This window comes from Protopterus annectens, chromosome 13.part0 (genome assembly GCF_019279795.1).
Source record: "Protopterus annectens isolate FY-2018-M chromosome 13.part0, PAN1.0, whole genome shotgun sequence".
In the NCBI taxonomy this organism is placed as follows: Eukaryota; Metazoa; Chordata; order Ceratodontiformes; family Protopteridae; genus Protopterus; species Protopterus annectens.
In genome coordinates, this window is record NC_056747.1 from 804,925,079 (window position 1) to 804,943,013 (window position 17,935).

At 40.8% G+C, this 17,935-nt stretch overlaps 1 protein-coding gene across 1 annotated transcript in view; it reads right to left on the reverse strand.

Moving 5' to 3' along the window:
* Positions 1-17,935, reverse strand: part of TUBD1 (tubulin delta 1) — a 405,148-nt gene that overhangs the window by 265,196 nt on the left and 122,017 nt on the right. Inside the window, exon 3 of the mRNA XM_044054532.1 lies at positions 5,064-5,295. Within this exon, the coding sequence (XP_043910467.1) occupies positions 5,064-5,295 (232 nt within the window). The remainder of the gene's footprint in view (positions 1-5,063; positions 5,296-17,935) is intronic.

The following is a 17,935-nucleotide window of genomic DNA, read 5'->3' on the forward strand; positions in this document are numbered from 1 at the left end:
CCTTTAGGAAATTGTCAAACCTCAAATCTGGCCGCTAAAGGAGGAGAAAAAGGCAATCAAGCAGAGATAGCTGATAGATGGGCCTAAGAAAAGGCCAAACCAGCATTGAGCAATTCACACAAATAAGTGAGAACCAAAGGAGCATCCACAGTAAGTGGGTTCAGGTTACTACAGACACCAAAAAGAAAACCTCTTTCCATTTGGATAAATAGGACTTCCTAGTCGTAGGTTTCCTGGCCTCCTGTAGGACTTGCAGCATTGTCCTCAGAAAAAAAGGTGTCTGAGGAATCAAAACCCTATCAACCACAGTGTCAGCTGAAGCGTGCACAGGTGAGGATGGGTAAGCGATCCCTTGTCTTCTGTGATTAGATCCACCCTGTAAGGAAACTTGTGATTGCCCCTGGCTAGATGCAGAAGAAGAGGAAACCAGTGCTCTCGTGGTCAAAAGGGAGTCGCCAAGACTTTGGGAGCATCCTGTTGGAGTCACCAAGACTTTGGGAGCATCCTGTTGGATTTTGAACAGGACTTTCGGAATGACAGGAAGGGGAGGGAAAGCATAAAGAAAAATCCCCTTTCCAAGAGAATGAGACAGCATCCACCTTCCACACCAGAAGACCTGGGACTGTGGCACAAAACAGATGATGCTGTCTGTTCAGAGGGGAGGCAAAAAGATCCACTTGAGGAGTACCGCACAGGTGGATAATGTCCAGAAACACATTCCTTTGAAGCATCCACTCATGGGACTGAGTTAAAGACTTGCTCAGAGTGTCTGCCACAAAGCTTTGACCGGAAGGGATATAAACTGCCTGAACAGTCACCTGGCAGCAAGATCCCACACCAGAAGTGCCAACCGGCAAAGAAGACAAGATCTCATTCTGCCCTGCTTATTGATATACCACATCACTGTGGTACTGTTTGTGAGAATACCTTGAGAGGCCCTGGAAAACAGAGAGACAAAGGCCTGAAGAGCCAGCAGAGGAACTCTCATCTCTTTGACACTGATGTGCTCCTTCTGCTGAGGCGACCACACCCTGTATACTTTTAGGGAGCCAAAAGTCACCCTCATCCCATGCCTGAGGCATCCATGAACAAAGAAAGCAACCAGAACAAAATCCACTGTCAAGAAAGAGATACGTTCTTACTTTTTATTTAATGAAGAAATCAGCGGTATATAAATTTTGATGTTTAAGGTAGATAAAAATGATAGTACCTAATCAACTTAGGAAGGAAATGATGACTACACGGTCCATAATTAGGAACTCTGAAGTGCAAAACAACTGCTTGTAAATACTTACTAGGTATGTCAGTGCAAACTAAATAAGAGGTTCAAGACTGCTCACATATAATGCACAACAGTGTAATCAAACAAAGGCGATGATACAGGTAAGACCATGAAATGAAGACAGAATACAGTTGCTTCAGTTTTGGCTACACACAGCAGACAAATGCAGATTATTATTGCAAGTTTGTTGAGGTCATGAAGTTAAAAGGCAATAAAAGTGCTGGTATTATTAACGCACTTAGAGCTGCATTTTCACAACAAAGCACCTGATGTGTTCGCCTCTGATCTGTTCTCAGAATACAAGTATGGAGGTTCAACAAATTTTCAGAACAACAGGAGTTTCAATATGACACCTCTTGTCTAATCTACAGTCCAATGGACAAGAAAAAGTTCAAGGTGTGAAAAATCTCACGAAGAAAGCACAGATTATTAACAGTGAGTTCTACCAAGATGTACATTTAGTGTTGCTAGAACAAAGATTCTCACTCACACAGTTCATGCCCATCAGGGCTGGCCTTTGGTCAACTGGTCCCCTAGGCAAAAGGGTTCCACAGCACCCCCCAACCAACTGGTGTCCCCTTCCTGGTCTACCTACATTATCCAGATTACTGGAAAAGCATCCCTGCTAGAGCGGTGCCCTTGGCCGCCGCCTAGTTGGCCTATGCCTAAGGCCAGCTATGATGCTCATCCCCAACTATACTATTAATGAGCCACAGACTAAAGAGTAGAATAACTGCTTCTTCTCTTCCCTGCTTCAACCTGAAAACATATTCTGGAAGAAGCAATGATTCTGCATGAAAATGTTGTAAAATGGGTACTCTATGCAGAATCCAGAGTCACTTGTGAAACACTGGACAGGAGCCAGATGGAGAGGCATTTCTTTTGACAGATTCTTAGGGTTTACCCATGAGTAAGGTGCCCTCCTTACAAAATGCATACCAGGTGTTTGAGCTTATAAGAGATCAGCTGCTTTACTACAAATATTTTTCAGGAAGCACTTTGACTTCCTCATGTGGAGTCCTACATAAGAGAGGAAGACACGCGGCTTAGAACTTTGTGAAACTGCCATGTGGTGAGGATAATTACAGATGTAACATTTACAATAAAACAGTTTATTGATCTTGTCCTCAGTCAGAAAAGCCTTCACCTATGCTGCACAAGGAATGCTTCAAAAATGTTAGTTTACTGTAGAACAGCTGTACTTTACAGTTACACCCAGTAAGTGGCACCAGTTCACTACCACTAAAATCTAATTATGTAGAAGTACTCTGAATATGAACCACTAGCAACTGTGTCCACAATGAGAAAACACTTGAGCTAAACATGTTGCAAATGTTCTCAGGGTTATGATAACAAATGAAAGACTTGCAAATAACATATCTACCTCTTGAAATCAAAGAGTTTTCCTGTACAACAGCCTAAATGGAATGTACAGATATGCATATTCCACATACAGGGTAAAGGAAATATCTTCTGGACATGGAACCTGAAGACACATCATCCTTATCCTTTGGATTAGCCAGAGGTGACTCCACCAGAGATGTATACTACTACTTCCCTTCTGATTATGCCTCTTAGTTTTTAACGAGTCTGACAGGTAATCTGCCTCAACAAAGACATGTTAGTCTCTTGCCTTTGTCCCTTGAGTTCTGCATTTCTTAAAGCATTACTACGCAAGCATTTCAGTTTTAGTAAAGGAATATGTAAACTATGGATATTATCATTTATTGTTTGTACAGTGTTACAGTGCAACTATCAAAAGCATGAGGAAATTTTCTTCCTCATGCTTTCACCAATAATGAACCCTGCTAGTGGACAACAAAACACAAACAAAACTAGAGGGGTTTGTCACTGGAGAAGTAACAGGTGACTAGAGCACGAGTATTTAACCATTTAATACACTTCCTCAGTCATTTCTCATGATTTGTAACAGTCACTGACAAAAAGTGTGACCTCCGTGTTGGTGTGACCTCAAAGTTGGCTATATTAAGTAAAGGGATAGGGGATGGGGAAGTCAAAACCTCCCTCTGTGGGGGGGGGGGGGGGATAAATATATATATATTATTCGATATCTGAACTGTGCAGACTGTTTAGTACTGGAAACTAACATGCTTTTGGGAAGCGAGTGTGAGGAAACAAGTATTTGAGAAAAAAAACAGACACTGGCATGAGGAAATTACAATAAGTCCACATAGAAAGCAACTGAAAATCAGGACTGAATTTTAGACCCCAGAGCAAAAAGGTAGAATGATACCCCCCCCCAGTGAGCCACCATGCTGCCCTGGTCGCCCCCCAATGTTGCTGTTTTAAAAGTACTTGAGTAATATTGAATGGTGCAATATTTGGAAAAAATGTATTTTTTGTTTACCTTTTTTTTTCTTACTATCACCCCTATCTTTAACCCCTTTTCCTACTATCATCCATTTTTTTCCCTATCATCGTTCTTTTAAGTCTCATAAGAAAATGTTACACAGTTATTTACCAAGTGGGTTAGAGACACCTTTTTTTGAAACTAGTGTCTTCTCTTCCCCATCAGAAGAATTTTCAGCTTCTGCCTGGATCTTATCTAACTTTTTACTACGTACTTCTTCTCTAGTCAAATAAACTTCCATTGTCTTAGGCCTTCAGAACATTGCTTTGGAAGTGAAATCATTACACAGTCCAGTTATCCTTACTTTTTAAATGGATAAGACTTGATGTCCTGCACTGTGAAGAACAATATATTATAGCAGGAAAAACAAAGAAAAAATGTAACATGCCAATTCAGATTAAATTAACACAATAACCAAGAATAAATATAAACTTCTCTACAAAGTTAGAGACGGCTTTGAAAAGGACCAACTCTTGACAATCCAAAAGAAATTAATAGACACAAACCAATACTGATGACAAAAATGTCAAATAAGTGGTTCCATTAAATCAACAAATATTCCAACAGGAAACACACAGGAACTGATAGAAAACTAAACACTGGCAAAACGCTCAAAGAGAATCGCAAGGGCTTTAACTGCAACAGTTATTCATGAACTCATTCCCCAATTAACTACTTAATCCACTTTAGGGTTGCAGAGGAGCTGGAACTTATGCCAGCATTTGATGGGTGGAAGGCAGAGAAATTTACTCTGTACAGACTACCAGCCCGTCAACGGATGGATGAGCACACGTGCACACAACACCCTGTGCCTATGGGTAATTTTCAGGATTATCAGTTCACCTATGGCTTGCCTTTATGGTGTGAAAGGAAACTGCAGCATCCTTCTGAAAAAACACCTAGACAGGAATGAAGTGCAAACTGCTCACAGAAAGCACCTAGCTGAGAATCATGCAATGACAGGTAGCAATGCTAACAGCTGTGCTACTCTGCTACCCCTTCTTACAATTAATGCTCCTCAAACTAAGACAATAAAACCACATGTTAAGACTACAGTGGGGGACACAAACTGAATGAACCAATATCCTTTGTTTTTCCTCCAGCTCTTATCTATGCAAAATGCTTACTCAGAATTATTTCTAAGGTCACTTAACATGTTAAAACCAAAGGCACAATGGATATCGATTCTACCATGTTGCCAAAATCGTACTGAAGGAGGAACCTTCAGCAGTTTAAAAGATAAACAAACATACACACAAGAGAAAGTGCATTAATTATAGCTGTTTTATGTTATTTTATTTTTACAGGTTCCAAGGGTAGGAACCAGTGTTTTACAATTAGAAAAGTACAATTATTTACACCAGGAAATGATTCCATCTCCTCACAACAATAAAAAATATGAATAATTACCTACTGGATTTTGCCCATATGCAGTAGCCCCCACTGAAGAGTATGCGGGTTGCAGTACACCACCAAGCTGATGTGCTATTACTTGGTTAACATCTTTGAAGGAAATGTGCTTAAGGCCCATTAACTGAGCACAGATCTTGTGAACTGTATCATTTTCATGCACAAGGAGGGCATCAGCAGATTGGTATAGATGGGAAAGGGTCAGTACAGAATTGTAGTTTTGTACAATAACCTTTGAAAAGGCAAAAAAAAGTGAGAGTTAAAAAAAAAAAGTTTCTGTACTGATATGCTAACAGTTTCATAATTTACTCTCTAACTTAAAAGAACCATCAAATTCTCAAAACATCATTTAAAATGTGCACCATACTACTGATTTTAACATTTTTTGGTTATTTTATACTTTTTGATTCTGCTTACAACATTCTTCTGTCAAACATTTCGTACTGCAATATTCTGAATGCATGATTGTGCAACAGTGTACACCATATCATCAGATCTTTGACAGGAAAGTATCCTATGTGACTCTGCTGGTTATGCTTTTGCATCTAGTGCAAACATCCCTGACGTTAACGGCTGGCATACTGTCAGAGAAACAACTGCCAATCCAACAACTATGTATGGGTTATGTTTTATTTGGAGCCGCCTTCTTTATTTTTTAACATCTGTATTAACAGGACATTAAAAATGCATACATTTAGAAAAAAAAACAAACCATAACAATATTATTATTTTTATGCAATATACATATATGCTACATTTTCAACATTTTTTATTCACTCCATTACATAAAATGCTCACTTCTTTCCTTCTCCATGTGAACATTATGCTCCATGTATTTTTCCCACAAATCAATTTATTTCTATGTAATTTGCTCCTTCCCCTTTCTGATGATCTCACTTCTAGTTTACCTCTTTTCAGAATATTCTATACTTCCATTACGTTTGATTTAAACTTTGACCTCAGTTTTCTACTAAATTGCTTTTTGGGCAGCCATTGCCACTAAACTTGGCAAAACCTTACTATATCTAGGCAATTCAGATCCTACATCCCAGTCAAAAATATTTTTTTTCAGTTACAATCATTTGCATCCCCAACATTTCTGAAAGCATTCTATAGGGAGTTTTTAAAATCTGGCAATCATTACATCCCCCCCCAAAATATGTACCCAGTTACCTCTCTCTTTACCATTATACCTCCACAGCACTTGCTATCTACTGGATGAAAAATTCTCTGGTCTGCATGGGGTAAAAAAATATCAATGTAAACACTTCCATGCAAAACTCCTAAACATTCTGGAACTTGATGCACCACCATTCCTTTGAAAATCGCCTTCCCAATCATTTATAACCTCTTCTGATTCTCATAGTTATCATGCAATATTTCATACACCCTACTAATTATGCTTTTTTAACAGTAGCTTATGTTTTAGACCCAACCAAAAAAAATCAACCACAGCCCGTCTTTGGTCTTTCAGTTAGCACTCCCCTGTCCCTTTTCTTTGTCTATACACTATCACTGATGGGGAAGACATCTCTAACTTGTAATCCATATTTCTGCTAGGGCTCATCCTACTCTATTAGCTTTCCCTACTTAGTTATCTGTGCCCAGTACATGTAGCTCTTTTGCAAATTTTCTCCTGTAAATTTCAGCCATCCTTGCATATTTTTTAAATCTCTACTTGCAGTTATCCCTTTTGGTAAAACTTAATTTCTCCACTTTTGTGTTGGCTCAGTTTTTAGAATACTTTCTTGTAAATACAATATTCTGAATGGCTGTTGTTATTCTTAAGGAACTTCATGCAAAATCCTACTCTCTCATTATTTGTTGACCCCCCCACCCCCCAAATTCATTATCAAGTCTTTCACTTTGATTTGTAATCTTCTGCTTGGGTTACAAATACCAGCCTCAAATGAATAGCTCCAAGTATCCCTTCAAATCAGGTAATCCTAAATAACCTTGTTCTATGGGAAGAAAGAACTTATCCCACTTGCTTCTTGACATTTCCCCCACAAAAATAAATTATTTCAGCTTTTTATTAATTATGGTCCACAGTTTCTCCTCTGGTTAATAAAAATCGACCTGACTACTCAATAAAACCTAAGGGACTAGAAACATCTTCACTGTTTCATACTATCCATATCCCTAATCGAGAGCTTTCAACTTCTTGATTATGTAATATCTTTTTTTAGTGTCTTGCCACATTATCCACCTGCCATAATAGAATCTTTTTGAATCTACTCACCTAAATACTTCTTTTCCTATCCCCATTGACATAAGTATCGTTAAACCAATTTGAGTGCAGATACATAGTTTTACTGCTATAGCCTGTTTTATCCTCATTTATTTTTTTACTCTGAAAAGGCTTGACACTGTCTCAGAATGTTCCACAACACTGAAATTACCTTTGTTGATTTATCAAGTTCAAAATAACATCTGCAAATAAAGCTAAATTTTCTTGATCATCATACCAGTTATATCACTGAATTTGAGAGTCTCTTATGTTCTTTTCCAAAGGCTACAAGGATAAAGCAAATAATTAAAGGGAAAGTGGACACAGTTGACTGTATCCTCTTTTCAAACAACTATAAAAGAAACTGTCTCACCTTAATTATTGTGTCTGACCCTTCATATATCCTTAACAACCTTATCATTCTCTATCCCACCTAACTCAACTGATAGCTTTTCCTGCATCAAGGCCCAGTAACAACTGCAGCATTTTCTTACACTCTGCTTTCCTCTAGATCATCATCATTATTGTTAAATCTTTACCTCCCCTCCACGAGATGACACAATTTATGTCTATCACCTCTGGCAACACCTTAGCCATTCTCTTAGCTAGTATAGACAAAACTTTACAATCATGGTTTAAAATTGAAACTGGTCTATATGAAGTTGGGCCTCAATGTTTTATTTACCCTCTTTAGGTAATACAGCCAAAAATATTTCTTCCAAAATAGTGGTACTGCCCCCTTTTAAAACAAGGATATTTTTTTTCACTTTATCAATTTCTTACTTTCAAACTTCCACTGGAATGCTGTCTGTTCCTGGAGACATTCCTGCTGACAGATTATCAATCACCATTTTTATCCAATGTCTTCCTATCTTAGCTATGAATTCTTCGGCTTCATCTTTCAACAACTTTGGCATAGTTCAGCTTCCTATAAATATTTCAGTTTGTGCCTTTTCTTGGATCCCCATTACACTACTTTATACAAATTTTCATAAACTTTCCAAATTATCTCCAATACCATTTTAAATCTTTTAAATCTAAGGTAAAAAAAAAACTTAAGTGGGGAATGAGAAGTATCAAGTTATGAAGGGATAACACTATGACCTTGGGCACCATCAGAAACAGGTTCAGAAAGAAAAGATCCAGAATTGGTCTCCATTTTCTTCTTTCTTTGGCACCAGAAACGTTCTTGAAAAAAACCCTTTGAAGTGGAGGGATAATTTTGATCGCCCTCACAGACAGCAGTTGCTGAATGACAGGATGGAAAATGGGAGTCTGGTCTGGTGGATGAGGGGGGATCCTTTACAAATAAGGGAGCGACTCCTACTGCCATCTGTAACCTTGATGAATAACTTTCAGAACCCATCTGTCTGAAACTCTGTTGCCAAAGAGAGAAATGGAGGTTCACACGTACTGGAAGGATTAAAGGTCAGCAGGGTGGGACAGTGGAGTAGACTTTTGCAGATTGTCATTCGGAATTATTAGACTATCATTTGTTCTAGGGCTTCCATCTTTCTTTTAGGTTCATAGTTGTTTACTAGGCTAACAACCACAACGGACTTTTTAAGTCTAGCCATGCATCCCTGAGATGGCTTAGTGGTTACGTGCTGTGACTATAATGTACAGGGTCCTGGGTTCAAGACCTGCAAGGGCTGGTTAATTTAGTAATAACCTATGAACCTATACGATTGGATGGGAGATAGGAAATTCACCCCAGGGATCATGTCAGTCGCCCTGCTAGACAGGGGTCCAGGGAAGTAAATATTGTGGGAAGAAATAGCCAGGGAATTGTTATGGCTAGGCTTATATAGGCCCTAGGGCCAATAGCCTGGTACCAACCTATGAACCTATAAATCCCAAATCTCTGGCAAGTTCTGATACCCTTGAGAAGTGTAAACATGGGCCTGGAAGATGAACCATTTACGGGTTACCCATTTTGCATTAGAGTCATAGGTGCCAAACCAGGGATGAATTTCTGTTTTCCCATCTAGTTGTCCAAGTTGCACTTGAATTGCGTTAGGGAGGAGCTCTGCTTCATATGGATGGGGAGCCTGTTCCACAGACGGGGTAGTCTCTGGGATACATACCTATCTCTCCAGCAGGTCCTATTTCTATCACAGGCATGGTTTAAGTCCTTATAATTGGTAATTATGGTACTGTTTGTTTTGTGGATATGCAGGAGGTCCATCAGAGTTTGGCCTCCTTGACATTGCTTCTCAAAACATTTTATTACCAGGAGCTTGCAGCATTTGTTTATTTTGCTGTTTTGAAAAAGATGGCAGAAGTAATACTAAATCTCTTGCCAAATGCAGAATCATCATCACCATCATCAACTCCCTTAAATGGGGGTTGGGGTACTGTGTTAACTCTCTCCATCTCTATCCTAATTCACTGCCACTCTTCTACCTTCTTCAACAGTCATGTCAACTGTAGCAGATCTTCTGTCACACAATCCATATATCTCTTTGCTGGATGCCCTTACTTTTCCTCTTACCTTCTTCCTGTCTCTTTTACCTTCTCTGCAACTGGAATTGCTTAGATTTCTGCTCTGATTTCCTAGTTTATTCCTGTGTCTCACAGTGTGCATCCTACCAGCTACCTCAGGCACTTTATCTACTTCAACTGTTGTGCCTTCGATGGCCATGTTTCTGTACCCTACAGCAGTACTGGTTACACCAGTGTTTTGAACACTTTACTTTTCAGCTTCTTTGGCATTATGTCACACACTACCCCTTGCACTCTGCACCAGTTGGTTGCGGACCCTCTGATTCTAGCTTTGACCTCCTCATTCAGACTTCCCTTCTCCTCAGCCACTCCTCCCAGCTGTTAACCTGTTCCAATATTTTCCCTTCTGATTCAGCTTTCAGCTTCTACTGATTTCCCAGTTTGCTGCCATTACAACAGTCTTATCTGTACTCTGTTTCATCCCATGTGCCTTCTGTTTTGCCTACCATTTCCCTAACATTACTTAACGCTTTTATTCAGAGTCTACCTGTAATGCTACATCATCTGCATACAGCAGTTTTGTTGATCTGTCCACTCCAACTGATTTTCTAACATAGTCCATAATGATAATGAACAGCAGTGGGCTTAAAGGTGAACCTTGATGGACACTCACTTCTACTGGGAACCCCTCTATGAGTTTGAACAATGTTTGTACTTGTGTCATTAGGTCTTTGCACACAGCCTGAACCAATTCTATCAGCGCTTCCCGGACTTCAGTCACAGGACTGTTCAAAATCAGCTTTCTTGGCATCTTGTAATATGGTTTCTAAAAAGTCTAGGAATGCCCAGTTGGAACATTCCTCATTTCTACCTTTTTCTCAACTGTCTCACTGCAAACATTGATTCATTTGTGCTGCATCCGGATAATAATCCAAACGTCTCATCTGCCATCTGTCTTTCGACTTCTCTGCATATTCTTTTTTCAGTCACCCTCTCCTGAACTTTCATGTAGTGTGACAGGAGTTTGTTACCTGTATACTGCTCACAGTTGTGGCCGTCCGCTTTGTTCTTGTACACTGCCACTAGAATATTTACTATCTATTATATACAATACATATTTTTGGAGAGTTCTTTTGCATCGTTAAAAGTAGTCCGGTTATGAAAGCAAAGGGTGGGAAAACAGATGGGAAAATTCATATCCATGGAAAGGAAAATACATCAGTCTTTCGAGCCTTTCTGCAAGGAGTCCTGGAGCAAAACTTCTTTAACTGTCTGTTGTGAATGGAGGCAAACGGGTATACTTGAGGAGTTCCCCACAGGAGTGCAATTTCCTGGAAAAACCCATGATGCAACTTCCCATTCACGGGGTCTGTCCTGGTCCTGATCAGATGTCTGCCCTGATATTCTACTCTGACAGAATGCAAGTAGCCTGCATGGATAGGCTGAGCTGTATGGCCAGTTCCCAGGCAAGTACTGCTAATCTGCAAAGGGGATAAGGTCCGATTCCCCGTTTATTTATGTAAGTCACAACTCTTGTCTGTGATGACTAACAGTGGGTGGGGTCCTGGGCTCCACAGATGACTCAGATTTGACATCATTTAATAATGCCATCATTTCTTTGATGTTTAGGAGCTTGTTTTTCTCCTAATGGTTACACAGCTCTTGAACTTTTATCCATTTAGAAATGGCTCCCCATGCAAAAATTGAAGCATCTGTGGTTACAGATTGAGTAGGGATTTACTGGGGGGGGGGGGGTGACACCTGGACCCTCTTAGTAAAAAGTCTGCATATCATTGCTGGAGCCTTCCTGTGTCCTGACAGAGTGCTCTTCAAACTATCTGGAGATATAGAGAGCAGAGTATATTTTTCTGGCACTTCAGATTTGTGTACTGGTAATTGTTGTTTGACTAATTTTATATAATTGCTGGCTGACTTCAGAGTTGTGCACTGTTATTTTTGCTTCACTGTATAGTTTTTCAGATCTCTGCTGAAGGTGTTGATTTTTCCATACCCACCCTCTCTATTCCTGTGTTGTTGTTTAAATTTGGAGGCTTTTGCAGTTGCCCACCCCTACTGTAGATTTGATCTGGGACACTCCTCCCCCCCCCTCCCCCAGTCCCATCTCTTTACCTCATTCTACCTAACAGACTCCTTCGGCACTTGTTTTTAGTCATTTTTAATTTAATTGCATTTTTTAAACTGTTTGGTCTAACATTGCTACATACTCGTGTGCTAGCTTGCACTGCATTTGAATTGTTTTTACTGCTGTTTTAGCTACTTTTCTGTATATATATATATATATATATATATATATATATATATATATATATATATATATACACACGCACACACCTTTCCTGTAACTAGTGTAGTCCAGATTCAGATTTGCTGTATCCAGGACTGTATGTAAGCTTCTGAGCCCCCCCCCCAAGCTTTCTATGTTGGAGGGAAGCCTTCTAGCTTATCAGTGGGAGCGGTAAGCACTAGGTAACCTATCTACCACATAAGGAGTGGTTCTGCTCCAGAAATTGTAGTTACTGGCTGTTTGGGCAGTTTTTCCATCTCTCTCAACTTTCTGATTTAAAAGCCTACATTTTCACTTGTTTCCCCCCTTTCCTGTAACTAGTTTAGTCCAGGTACAGATTCTTAGTTTTAGCACTTGAATTTGCTTATTCGTGATCAGCACTTGTTCAGAACTTGTAAGCACTGAATAACCTACTAATTACTACAGCACTCAACCTTCCTCATTACCTAGAGCAAAACAGTTTTGGTACTTACTTTCCTCACTTGCTTAGAGAAAAACAGCTCTTGTACTCACTTTCCTCACTTATCTAGAGGAAAATAGTTTATTATTCAGGCATGTCCAAGGGTCAGCTCCCAATGTTCTCTCCTGTCTATCTGATGAATCTGGGCATCATGGGGCAATGTAGAAATTGCCTCATGTACACAAACAACCCTCTCCTCCTACCACCAAATACTACAACCTGTGAGAGATGCACTTATCTAGCCAAACTGGAGGTAAAGCTCTCTCCAATCAAGACTGAACTTGACAGTCAAGAGGAGAAGGTAAATACTTGCACCACACCACACTCATCACATAGTCTCACTAAATCTACACCACCAAAATCCACACATAGAAACACAAAAACATTCACGGAGGCTCTCAATAATAATCTACTCAAGCAACAGAGACCTCCAAAGCAGAAATGCAAGCAACCTCCACCCCCCAACACAACCCAAATGAGACATAGCCCACAGACTCAGTGTGCCACTCAACCACAGCCAATTATGCAAAACAATGTACACAACACACTAGTCATAGGTGACTCTTTAGTCAGGCACACTGATATCCCACTCACCAGGCTAAACAAGGAGAAGGTTACTCTCAGCTGCCAGTCGGGTGTGAGGATCCGCCACATAACCCACGCACTCAGGTCACTCCACAACAAGTACAAATACGACTCTGTCCATGTTGGTGTGAATGACCTGAGACGTACTTCCCTGGACTACATGAAAAGAGACATGGAAGAGCTCTCCGATCTTGTAGCCCAGGCAGGTATTTCCCTAGCCCCGAGTAGCATTCTGCCATCACCCAGAATGATGCCGCAGTACAGGGACAAAATGATTGACTTCAACAATTGGTTAAGCTTCTGGTGCCATTCCAAAGGGATCCAGTATCTGTCTGCCTGGGATGACATGGTCGACAGACCACTATGTTTTGCCAGAGATGGCCTGCACCTGTCACCCCTGGGATTCCGGATACTGGCTGAGGTTCTTGCCGCCCCTATAGTGCCTTTTTTAGGCAAGGTTCAAATGACAAATTCACCACCGTAACAGGCAAGCAAAAACTGAGGGTGATGCTACTCAATGCTAGAAGTCTAAATCTCAAAATTCACTCACTCGAGGCACTCCTTAAAATGGAGAACATCGATATCTGTGCAGTGACTGAGACCTGGTTCAAGGCTCCAGAGAATACCTCTGCACTACCAGGCTATAACTCATACCACACTTTTCAGCCATGTAACCTGGACCGGAACACCAAAGGTGGAGGTGTGTCCATATTCATTAAGGATATCCACACCTCCAGGCTAGTTGCTCAGCATAATGCAGTCAAGGTTATCCAAGTGCAACTAACTCTGGGCAAAACTGCAATCCAAATTGTAGCTTGCTACAGATCACCCACCATGCCCCAGGATTGCCACTCCTCTTTTCTTGATGTACTGGAAAATATTAGGGCTCAACCAAACACCCTAATAATGGGTGATTTCAACTACCCCACCATTAACTGGGAAAACTACTCCTGTACCAACTCCTTCGCTCAATGCTTTCTGGAATTCATAAACTCCAATGCCCTGGATCAACTTATCCACACCCCCACCAGGGGCAACAATATCCTAGATCTAGTCATTAACAACATGAGTGACCGGTGTTCCACACCTGAAGTCAACGCCTTATTGGTCCGATCCGACCATAAGCTAATTACCCTAGATATCCACATCCTGCCCCCACCCCCCATTAAGGAAACCATGGTAAAAAAAAATTCTCCAAAGCCAACTTCATGCTTCTTAAGACAGAAGTGATGAACTTCATGACACCCATGCAGATGGACAATACAGTTACGACTACTGAATCCTACACAATTGCACTTTATAAGCACTTACATGAGTGCATGGATCGTGCTATCCCAAACAGAACCAAGACGCTATCCTCCAAATAAAGGAAGCCAATCTGGTGGTCCCCTGTCATAAACAAACTGTACAACAGAGAGAAGAAACTGTTGCAAAAGAGAGTAAAAAGTGGAGGAGCTCCCTGGTCAGCCTCAGTAAGAAGCTGCGATCCCTGACAACATCCTCCAAAGCTAGTTATGAGAACAAAATTGTCACTGATTCTAAAGACAACCACAAAGCATTGTATAGCTATGTCAAGAATCTCAATGGCAACACTCAGTTCTGCTCTGAGTTACAGCACAATGGCACTAAATATACAGACCCAACTGATATTGCCAACATCCTGGCAGATAGGTTCAGTGCTAACTTTACCCCCCTCTCACCCCCTAAAGAGCCCATCTCTATACCGGAAGAATGCAAAGTTCATGTAATCATGGCTGCACAGGTAAAAAAACACACTCTCCAAAGCCAAGAACACAGCATCCATGGGACCAGACAACATCCCAGGCTGCATTCTACACTAACTACAGAATGAACTGGCACCCCACCTAAGTACCATGTTCAATCATAGCCTCACCTCAGGCTTTGTGCCTGCTGAATGGCGCACAGCAATGGTTATCCCACTCCACAAGGGGGGGGAGCCACCACGGACCCTGGGAACTACTGCCCCATTAGCCTACGAACCCGGTCTGCAAGGCCATGGAACGTATCATCATGGAACTTATAAACAAAGACACTGGTAATCTCCAAACTCTGGACCCCACCCAGTTCGGGTTTGTAAAAGGCAGATCATGTCTCCTAAACCTGATAGACTTCTTTGAAGCAGTCAATAAAGCCGTAGACAAGGGTAAGGTGGTTCACACAGCCTATCTAGATCTTGCCAAGGCTTTCAACACCATCCCCCACTCTGGAATTATATATAAACTCACTGAACTAGGTATAAATCTCTATGTCACAAGATGGGTTGCCAACTGGCTCACTGACAGAACCCACACTGTGAAAGTAGCAGACTCCAAATCTGACTTCAGACCCAGTGACAAGTGGAGTACCACAGGGTTCAGTCCTGGGTCCTCACCTGTTTGGTATCTATCTACTTCTCTGAAGTACAGGTTAACACAGAAGGTCTTTGGCTAATGAGGTTCGCAGATGACTGCAAACTAGGAGCCATAATCGAAACTCCTAATGATGTGGACATCCTACAAAAGGGCCTCACTGAGACAGATGTCTGGTGTCAAAGCCATGGCTTCAAGCTCAATGCCAAAAAGTGCACTGTCAACCCCTTTGGTAAAAACTCTGTATCCATGAACTACAACATAGGTGGTAGTATACTTAACACCGAAAGTGTGATAAGAGACCTTGGGACACAGGTGGACATTAGTCTCTCCTTTGATAATCACATCGCCACAGTAGTCAGGAAATCCTTCTATTTGGCACACCTCATCACAAAAGGTTTCTCATCCAGAAAAAAAAGAGGTAATTGTTCCCCTCTACTCATCACTCATTAGACCCATTATAGAGTACAACGCCCCTTTTGGTATGTACCTCACAAGACATCTAAAACAACTGGAAAGGCCACAGAAATACCTCACAAAGAGGATTACTGGCCTCAAACAGATGCCCTACGCAGACCGTCTCAAAAAACTCCAGCTTTACTCTGTCGCATATCGCCTACTCAGAGGTGATCTCTGCCTAACATACAAAGCTATGTCTAACCCAGAGCTGTTGAACATGCTCCACTTAAAGAAATCCCAATCCCTCCGAGCTACACGCTCTAGGGACCTAAACCTTGTCACCACAATAAACAGAACATGCCGGAGGGATAGATTCCTGTCCCAGAGACTTCCCATACTCTGGAATAAACTACCTATCTATATCAAACAAAGCTCTTCATTAAAAGAAAAATCTTGATGATTGGATGGGAAATAGGAAATTCACCCTAGGGATCACCTCTGTGGCTCTGCTCGACAGTGGCACAGGAAAATAATTTTCTTGGGTGGCAAAAGCCAGGGTACCTTTTTGGCTGGGCTTGTATAGGCCCCATTGCAGATAGCCTAGTACCTACCTATGAACTTATGGATTGAGGAATAACTGATTTACCACCAATGAACTTCCCTCTTGACAAAATTCAAAACCAGAATTTGAATGGAGATGGGATGCAGATACTAGGTCCATATAAATTTGAAAAAACACTGAATGTTTTCATATGTAGTTTGCTAGAGGAATCATGAGAATTGCACAGGCTATAAATCACAATATCCCGAGATAGTCCCTAGCTGTTACATGATCCCGGCTGGGAAATATAAAGAATTTTTCCTTTAAAAGTCCATTTTCCCCCGAGGAAGGAAGGCCATCAAGAGGGATGTATCTACAAGACACACTAACCTGTGAGATAGAATGAGGGATGATTTTTCTAAGTTTAGCTACAAAGCCAGGTTGAGAAGATGAGTTTTGGAAAAAAAAAAAAAAAAAAAGCAGAGATTCTTGACATGCTAGAGAACAGTCTGTAAAAAATACAGCAGTCTAAATAAAAAAAAAAAAGTGTATTCCCTGTAACCTACGATAAGCTACTACTGGAGCCAGACACTTTGTAATCACTGTTGTATTTTAAGTCTAGGGTAACTAGAAAACTGAAAGGAGGATTGAGAGGTAGCAGAGATTGTAAAGACAGTATTTTGAATTTTGGAATCTTGACATGCAGGTTTAGATACGAGAGATCCAGTACAGGCCTCCAGGTTCCCTCTTTTTTTTTTTTGGTAAGATTTGGAGGGTGAAAGACACTGTTGGGAATGTTGATTTCACTGGCTTAAAAATAAAATGCAAAGCCAAAAACTGAATGTACTGTTAACTGACCATACACCAAAAATTTATACTGAAAAATATTGTTTTTGGGGGAAAAAAAAAATAAGAATGATACTGGCTGGGATCCTTAATTTCAAGAGAAAGAGGATTGACTGTGTAGTGGAAATGCAAGTATTGCTCAGAATTTTTTGGACTCTAAGGGTAAAGAATGTCCAAACAGTAAGGAAATCTGCAGTTTGGAATACTGCAATACTCCTTACTAAAAAAAAAAAGAAGGGTCTGTAGTAGTTAAGTGAGGTTGAGGTGCGGTACTGTGCACTAAAGTACAACTAAAGCTCAGTAAGGTGAGAAAAAGTTGCACAGTAGCAAAGGTTTACCATCAAATTATCGAAATGCATACTTGCAAGTACTCAGAATGCTGAGCTTAAATGTTGAAATTTGACACAAGTTCGACATTTGATATTTCTGGCAGTTTTGCATGAAAACTCGGTCGGCCGGATTCCAAAGTCTGGGTCCGGCGTCGGCTGATGTCGCCTCTTCCCCGACGTCAGAGCGGCTGGGGTATAAAAGCATCCGCCGACGCCATCTTCTTCAGTGTTTCTTGCCCCAGATGCCAGGTGCCCTCCAAGGAAGGCTAAATTTAGAGAATGGATAAAATTCCAGACATGCACAACAGTAATAAACAGATACACCATAAATACTATCCCCAGCTAATATGAAAAAGGAGGGAG